The following is an 8,248-nucleotide window of genomic DNA, read 5'->3' as shown; positions in this document are numbered from 1 at the left end:
CTATCATGAAAAGTGGTTAATTTGGCATAATTTAATTGTAAAACTTGAGCAGCATAGAGGTGCAACTTCAAGGATTTCCTGATGGTGATTGAGGATGATTCTAAGCTCGTCATTGATTGCCTGGGGAAGACAGTAAAGCCCCCGGGGCCGGGGAGATTAGAGAACATCGTCGAAAAATGCCTTAGTGCATGTCGCCTCTTCAACTCCAACAATATCTTTCGTCATGCGTATCGTATCATGATGCAAATCAGGTTGTGGACTGGCTAGCGCACAATGCTCCATCTTTCTGGTGGTTTTGTGATTGTAGAAAATCTATCTTGGAACCTGAGTTTTATTTGTTTTTGTGATTCATGGGCAGAGCTACCCTCCTCCATTCAGAAAGGCACTAGCATTTTCTCATGGTTAAAAGTCCATAAAAAAGGAGAATGACTTGCAAAACAATAGCATGTAGATTTGTGCCAAGATAGTTAAGAAGAAGAAAGCACAACAGAAAATGAGCATCATGTTTGCATCAGAATATGAGCTCACTCAAAAATTTCCTCAACTAAATTTAGTTGAATCTAACCACCATTACCTCTATTAAGAGCAAACAATACTTCCAACTAGGTTGGTATGAAATCTATAGCTAAACTATTTCTACTACAATCATAAACAAATAGAATATCAAATGGAATAAGAAATACTATAAAAGTTCCATTCCTCCTGAGCAAATTCTTTAGTAGAACTATGAAGCAACATATAAAATTATTATCTTTTTACATATAACTCATAAAATCGAGAATTAGGTTATAATCATAAGTATAAAAAATACAATTGATAGTTACTAATTGATCATCTGGTTTAGAAGAACAGAGTGAAATCTGGCTTCGCCAGATTATGGTACTTAGTGGTTAAAAGCAAATTTGGCCTTCGCCAAACTTCTAGCCTTCAGGATCGAGAACCTCTTGTTTGTCCATGTAATTCATTGGTTCTTCCAATTTTTTACTTTTCTAATCACATCTTGTATCACGCTGACTCATGTAATAAAGCTAGATTCTGGGTAGACATATGCATGGGCGAAGTTTCCCTCTGCTGCTATAAATTTTGTGACTTTACCCAGTTTCCCTTTGCAACTTGGTATTTAAAATTTAGAACAATTAGTTTGCTTCATTTAGTATCCAACTTTCTGCTCATAAGGATGTAGAACACTTCACATAAAGGAAGAGAGAGAGGAGGTGGCGGTGGGGGAGTAGAGGGTGGAGGCAGGAGAGAAGAAGAAGAGGGTTAGGGCTCAAAGAGAAAAAAATGAAAATAAAACAAAATTGTGTAGTTCAAAGTTCCTCTTTCTATATCACCAAATTGTATAAATAATCATGTTTCCATCCCCCTCTTTTAATTTCTTAGTGCCTTGAACTGCATTGTGATTGCCATTGGCAGATCTTTGAATAATACACAAGTGTTGATTCTGGGTCTCTGGGGGTTGTAATTTTCTAGATGATGTTACCCTTGAATCCCTCAAAGAAGGGACAAGATGGGAGCTTTCTTCTTGGAAGAGACACTGAAGTATTATACCTGCTAATCGGGGACAGGACAGAATGGTTATTTCTTTTGATAAACTTGTTTTCAATCCTGGATGCAAGCAAACTTGATTCGGTTAATTTAGTCTGATTAAAGTATCTTAACATGTCTTTGCTGTTACACGTGCCAATGAACTAGGGCTGGCAGGGATACTGAGGAATATTTAAAGTGGCTGAGCAGTCACAGCAATCATGCCAAGCATCACAATTTTTCTTTTGTTATTTTCCCCTTTGCAGTGCACCAGGGATTTGATCATCCTTTGTATCACATTCAGAACTCATAGAATGAAAGAGCTCCTTGGATTTTTCTGTGTGCATATAGCTCACCAATTCCTGGGAACTATGATAGATGGATGGGACTTGCACTGGCTATCATGGGTTTAACTGTGGTGAAATTTAATTGCAGGATTAAATTTTCCAGTGTGATTGTTGGTTTTGAGGCCAAGTTTGATTGACATCTGTTATCTGTTTCTTTTATTCTCATCATAAATTGCCTATATGTTACAAAATATCTGTATCTATACATTGTAGGCCTATTCTTCCAATAATGCTTAATGTCACTCTGCAATTTGTGTTTCATGCTCAGGTTGAAGGAGAAAGAGATGATCTCCATCTCGTATAACACTGATGTCTTCTATTTCTGCATTCTCTGTACTGACAACTTTTGTGGGATGGTAACCTGGGAACTTTTGACCTGCAGTTTGACAAGGTACTTGTATGACACATGGATATAGCATAATTGAGAAAGAAGAATCTTGTTTTACATGGATTAGTTTATCTAACTTCAATGCTCGAAGTTTCTGTTCAGAAGGTTTGGGTTATATCCCTACCACTTTTATATTTATCTGAAGCAGATTTAAGTGATATAATACTTACTGTTTTTGCTCCAGATTTTCACATTTGTAACCCAATACTCTTTTGAGATTAAACAAAACTTACCAGCAACATTGAGTAGTTCTTCCAGTGAATCAGGTAGAACTATTAACTTCCCAAACTGTTCTTGCATTGTATTTTCCTTTCGAGAGGGCATGTGAATTGTGACTCTTCTGTTGGTCAACTTTGTAGCTTGGCTATCGCTGGGACAACAATAGCTGCTTGAACTAGAGTTTGGTGCTATCTTTCCGAAGTGTGAGTTTGTGAAATTGGGATTTTCATTTCTCCTATCTTTTCTCCAATTGTTCCCAATGTGGTTGACTGTCTCTGTCTTTGTCTCAATGAAATCTATTCTATGAACTTCTGAATCTCTGTTCCTATTTTTGTAATATAGTAAGAGGTCATAAATGCTTTTTGGTCCTTGTTGCTCAGCAATATCCAGTGGTCTCCACCCTTTAGCATCTGGTTTATTCCCATTTGCTCCTCCTTCTAATAAAATCTTAACCATTTCAACATGCCCCTTGCGGACGGCAATATGAAGGGCTGTTTGGCCATCTGCATCTGTTGCATTAACATCAGTTCCCCATTTGATGAGATCATAGACTGTGTTCTCTTCACCCCTTCCTGTAGCCCTTGATTCCAGAATCTTCATGTCACTTGTTTCCTGATTTGAGTCTGCATGTGGACAATCTTCTTCACTTCCAACATGAAAATAAAAGTGTCCTTTTTGTGGTTCTTGATGAAGCCACTCGTTGAGGTTTAAACCTGGCTCCATATGTCTTTCTCCAAAGCCTAAACTTTCAAGTTCCTTTAGTTTCTGCACAAAGGGGAACATAAAAGAATTAACTTTATCACCTGCCCCAGTCCCCAACAAACACACACCAATTGGGGAAGGTGGGAATATACACACATTTTCCCCCTAAAAGAAAAGTTCTAGCTATTAGAAAGATTTCATTTTTAATCATACAAGGGGCTATCCAATTTATCATGTACCTGGAAAAGGTTGTTCATTATAATGTTTCCATCTTCCCTATTTGCCTGAATAATGTTTATCAGTGAATTCTTGTTCAACCGTAGGATTTGAGAAAGTTCTGTGGTCCTAACTGTGAATGGTTGCCGCCTATGACGTAAAACTCCTATCTCCCCAAACATTTCCCCTGCATTTTCCTTTTGAAGGACCTGTATATGATACACCAGAAGAACTGAAGTTAGATTTGCTCTATGTGCTTTGGTCCATGGACAATGGACATAGAAAGGATGCCTACTTGGTCATGCCCATCAATATGTGCTATAAAATCCTGCAACCAAATACCAATCGTGCACCAGATTAAATTACTCAGCAGGCATTGTGGAGGGTCAACTACTATTATCTCAGAATCAAAGATTCAGCTTCCAATAAAAGAATGGATATTCAGATCACTGACCACTGCTCCTGAAACCAATATATAAAGATCTGTTGGAGTTTCATTCTGCAGAATTACTTCTTCCTTGGGTGGAAAATATTCGGCCTCCATTTCTGAAACCTTATTATGGAAGGAAAGACATCATTAATGTCGTGAAACTTTGAGGAAGATTTCATATGTGTAAATATTACAAAATGAACTCTGCAATTCATGGCTGGGAAGCTGCAACACAACCCATGCTTTTGTAACGCAACTTAAAATATGTCAGCAATTGGCTGTGCTGGGTGTATTGGTTCTTACTTCCCCTTACCTGAGGATGTGTGTGTGTGTGTGTTTTAACTTATTATGAATAAAAACAATAAACAATAGCCAATTGTGAAAGCTTGATGACATATAGTAACTAATACCAGTTGAAAAAGGAGATCACTTGAAACCCCTTGAAAGAGATAGACTTTATGAATGACATGGAAGAAAAGATAGTGTGCTATGCTTGAACGAATGGCCTTTGGTAGACCATTCAAGGTCTCATTCTGTTTCAACCCTTCAGTTTTGAACTTCAGACATATGTGAGACAACATTTGATCCCGTATATGTGGGGGCAATTGATTTCTTACTGCAAATTCAGAAGCGGCACGGACAGTATCCCTCTACAGCATTGAAAGCAAGTCTGATTAGTATTTATTGATGATGAGAGTAGTAGAGACTTTTTTATGCAGTGCAATTTGTAAATAAATCCTCCTATATTTTGGAATTGGTTTCTCATATGTAGTCTTAATAAATTTTGTGAAGGCAAGGAGGGGAGGGGCCATTGCTTAGTATAATGGTAAAACCTTGGGCTGACAAGTGTAATAATGTGGGTTTGATTCTGAGAACACACACACACACACAAAAGTTAGGTATGTATGTAGTCCACCCCTCCCAAGACACCTGATAGCTGGGATAAACATAGGGTGATGGCCTTTAAGTAAGGAGGGTTAGAGAAACTGGAGCTCTTATGGAGGTTCACATTTTATTTTACACCCTGAGCAATGGTCCATGTAGTAGTAGCTGGTAATCAAATTTATTTTGGTCTTCTTACTAGGATCTCTACAACTATTTCTGCTGGCAAGAGGAAGTTCTTGAAAGTGAAGAACATAGAGATTATTCATAAAAGAAAAAGAAGGAAAACATACAAAATTTCTGGTGCGGCTGGTCCAGTGGACAACAAGGTTTGTCATGTTGCCAATGAGGTAAGCTGTCAATCCCAAGTTGAATAGCATGTAAAAAATGTCAAACAACATTTCTCTTGGATTCTCAGCATGTAGGTCACCATAACCAGTTGTAGTTAGTGTTGTAATAGACCAGTACATTGCAGTCACATATCTGTTCCACAGACTCTCTTCTTTAAAATTTGGCATTGCAGCACCTATCCAGGTTCTCTTTGGATTAGGATATCTATCAGCAATCAGATAGTTAAAGCATCCGGCACAGTGTACTGCAAACAAAGTTACCTGCATTTAAACAGAGAGGAAGTGTAACTTTGATAGAGCTAAAGATGTTAGGTTGGAGCAACCAAAAGGAAAAGGCAAAAATCTTAAGAGGCTTACTGAGACAAGCTTTGTGCACCGAGTCCAAAAATAGTCAAAGCGTATGTCCTTTTCAAGTCTGGATGAAAGCAAACCAGCTTAATCCATATTATTGTTCTTCCATTGAAAGCATTTCAAATGTGGATAGTGAAAGAGATCTGAATTTGATGATGCACCTTGCAAACAAGGAGCTGACCCGTCGGAGACGCCACAGACGAAGCATACTGAGTACTTTAAGACTAAGGCTGCTGCTGCTATCTGTGAAAAGGAGACTAAGAGGTTGAATTGGTGCTGTTGAGCAGACATCAAAGATGAACCAGGTTGATATGTACCTACATGTAAGTGCAGTTTATTTTAGAAAGACTAGTTTCATTGTCAAAGACAAAATTATAGTAGGGAAGACAGGAATGACTTGAAGAGAATAAATAATATACTTGGATCATTTGCAGAACTGTGAACCTGCTCAAAACTGACCTGACAGCAATTTTCTTGGGGTTATCAACCAGAAGATAGGATCGGCGTTCAAGATAAGCAACGAAGAAGGTTAGAATGATGTCAATGGCAAAGAATCCATTGACAATATTATCAATGATGAACAGTGTGTCTTGCTTGTATGTTAAAAATGCAAACTGAAATGGGCAGATCCAGGCTGAGTATATGACCAGAACAATCAGAAACATCTCCCAAGCCCTGGAGTAATGGAAAAAAAAAAAAAAGTGATGCTTTCGTTGTCTTACTATATTTGCCTTGGAAGAGAAAATAGCAATATGAAACTAACAGTTGTGTGGTTTGTCACCTATAATGTGGATTGAAAGGAGAAATGATGTATCTTCTAAGCTTGGTTTCTTGGTTAATCCTGGCTCCAAGAGATGGTAAGAGATCACTGGAGAAGAAGCCGTGGTTACTAGTATCCATTTGAAGGTCGTTGCTACAAAACCGTTGCAAGAAAGATTTTGCATAGGAAAATGGCATCTTTGTTGTTCAAGTTTCCTTTGAGGGTACTATTATTATTGAGAAAACTAGTGGAAAACCTTCATCAGGTAAGGCTTGAGGAGTGGTTATAAATAGCTAAACTGGTGACACGGGCTAAGGTCTGTTTCTTTTACTTTGAACATGACCAAACTTATTAGGCTGGAAAAGCGTAGATCAGTGGGTCATAAATAAAAAAGACAAAGGAAAGGAAGAGAATGTTCTTCTCTGTACAGAAAAAAGTAATCAAAAAGTAAAAGTAAAAAGAAGAAAGGAAGTAGAAGAAAGATCAAGACAATAGAGTTGATTTGGAGGGGGAACACCGAAAGTGGAGGATAAGAGGTTCTCTCTGATGCAATTGCAGAGATATTCTGGTCGAGAGGTCGTGCAGAAGATGATGGTGGTAGTGAGTGCTTCGTCAACAAAGGCATGAATCATATATATGAAAGACTTGGATGGGTAAGATAAGAGAAAATAGTGTGGCTTTTTCATTTCAAATCCAAAACTAAAAGCAAGCAGGAGTCTTGGAATTCAGTATGTTTGGAGCATGGAGAAATGGAGGATGAAATTGAATTATTGATGTCATGTGGGTCAATTGGATATTTCCTGCGGAGTTTCATACCATATAATCCAAATAAGTTTCAACTTAATCCCTTCTTTCTTTGGTAAACCTGAGATGAGAATGGTTTATGAAATGCAATCAGGACCATAAGTGTGGGAACGTTTCACACCATAAAATCCAACCGCGTCTTCTGTTGGACATATCATGCATATGAGATTGGTTTATGCTTCCATCCATCTCTATCTGAAATTGACATATGGGCCCCTCTAATCTGCACTCTTGTCCATGCTTTGCTTCAGGTATGTCTCCTCTAAACCAGAGTTGTAGAGTAGTTTGGATTGTTATGCTGTGTTACTATATATTGATTTCTCTGGATCAACATGATTGTTAATAGTTATTCAGTTTTATGCAGTGATGTGTATGGCTTGTGAAGCAGAAAGGGTTATGTCAATCAAATATCAATCCCAGTCACATTAATGTACATCAGAACTGAAGTCACCACGAAGTTTCTCTTTTGGTAAAAGGAGTGACTGAGAAGTTTCAACAAGAAGATTGAGCCAAATCTAATCATCCCAACACCCCCAACCCTCCCAAAAAGGGAAGAAGATAGAGGAAAAAAGCTAGTAAATCTATACATTGAGACCAAAAGGGGAAGAGAATTTCTGTGATTTTTAATTTAATTCTTTTGAAAACCAGGGGGACTCGGTATATGTTCTTCATTTGTTCACATGAAATATAAGGTGTTGAAGAGCCCTAACCCCATCACTTTTAAGATTTTCTAGTCACAGGTTGGCAAATTTGGGTCACTTATCCTAACCTTGTGTGGTTATTTTGAGATAGAGAGTCGGAAAAGTTTAACAAAAAAAGAAAAGAAAAGAACCACACGGCAAGCACCACTCATGTTCGTTTAGGTACAGGAAGTAAAAAGTGAAGCCAGCTTAACTTGCAGGAAAGGGCTCCACACGACCTTAAAATGGTGAGCAGTATGCTGTTCAATCTGTGGTACAGGTTTCATTATTTCCAAGAAATGTGGTGAAGGTGAGGCAGGTTAGCGTGATAAGGGCAAGAGAATCACGTGAGTAGTAGTAGCTTATCCCAAGGAACTTAACTTTAAATTTCGTCTTTTTTATTTGTTTGGTATAAAGTCCAGTCCTCTCTTTTGTTTCACAAACTTCAGGGCCCTTGAAAGGGACACCACCTTTGTCTACAACTCTGTATTTTGTAGAGTTGTTTTTAGTAGTTTTTTGTTGAAATCAAATGAGTGATTGAGAGACCACCCATTTGAGGAGTTTTGAGTTGGTTTGGTGGGTCAACCCATGA

General features: G+C 38.1%; 1 protein-coding gene across 1 annotated transcript; it reads right to left on the bottom strand.

Moving 5' to 3' along the window:
* Nucleotides 1-715: 715 nt before the first annotated feature.
* LOC104610159 (potassium channel KAT3-like) lies at nucleotides 716-6,847 on the bottom strand. The gene is made up of 11 exons (XM_010276655.3): nucleotides 6,194-6,847; nucleotides 5,872-6,087; nucleotides 5,574-5,729; nucleotides 5,419-5,476; nucleotides 5,005-5,322; nucleotides 4,240-4,479; nucleotides 3,854-3,952; nucleotides 3,695-3,727; nucleotides 3,423-3,608; nucleotides 2,496-3,246; nucleotides 716-2,250 (listed from the first exon to the last, which is right to left on the bottom strand). The coding sequence occupies exons 1-11, from the start codon at nucleotides 6,367-6,369 to the stop codon at nucleotides 2,114-2,116; spliced, it is 2,370 nt and encodes a 789-aa protein (XP_010274957.1). The 5' UTR covers nucleotides 6,370-6,847; the 3' UTR covers nucleotides 716-2,113.
* Nucleotides 6,848-8,248: the final 1,401 nt, after the last annotated feature.

The sequence above is a fragment of the Nelumbo nucifera genome, chromosome 4, assembly GCF_055504915.1.
Source record: "Nelumbo nucifera cultivar China Antique chromosome 4, China Antique-T2T, whole genome shotgun sequence".
NCBI classification, from domain to species: Eukaryota; Viridiplantae; Streptophyta; class Magnoliopsida; order Proteales; family Nelumbonaceae; genus Nelumbo; species Nelumbo nucifera.
Note: the sequence above shows the minus strand (reverse complement) of the source record. Positions and strands in the feature narration are given on the sequence as shown.

What these genes read in the sequence shown, in the direction of transcription:
- LOC104610159 (XM_010276655.3), bottom strand. Translation starts at nt 6,369, where the DNA reads ATGCCATTTTCCTATGCAAAATCTTTCTTGCAACGGTTTTGTAGCAAC. An exon ending in CCCAAGAAAATTGCTGTCAG is followed by an intron (nt 5,730 to 5,871) that starts GTCAGTTTTGAG and finishes ACTTACATGTAG; the next exon opens with GTACATATCAACCTGGTTCA. An exon ending in ATATTGATGGGCATGACCAA is followed by an intron (nt 3,609 to 3,694) that starts GTAGGCATCCTT and finishes TATCATATACAG; the next exon opens with GTCCTTCAAAAGGAAAATGC.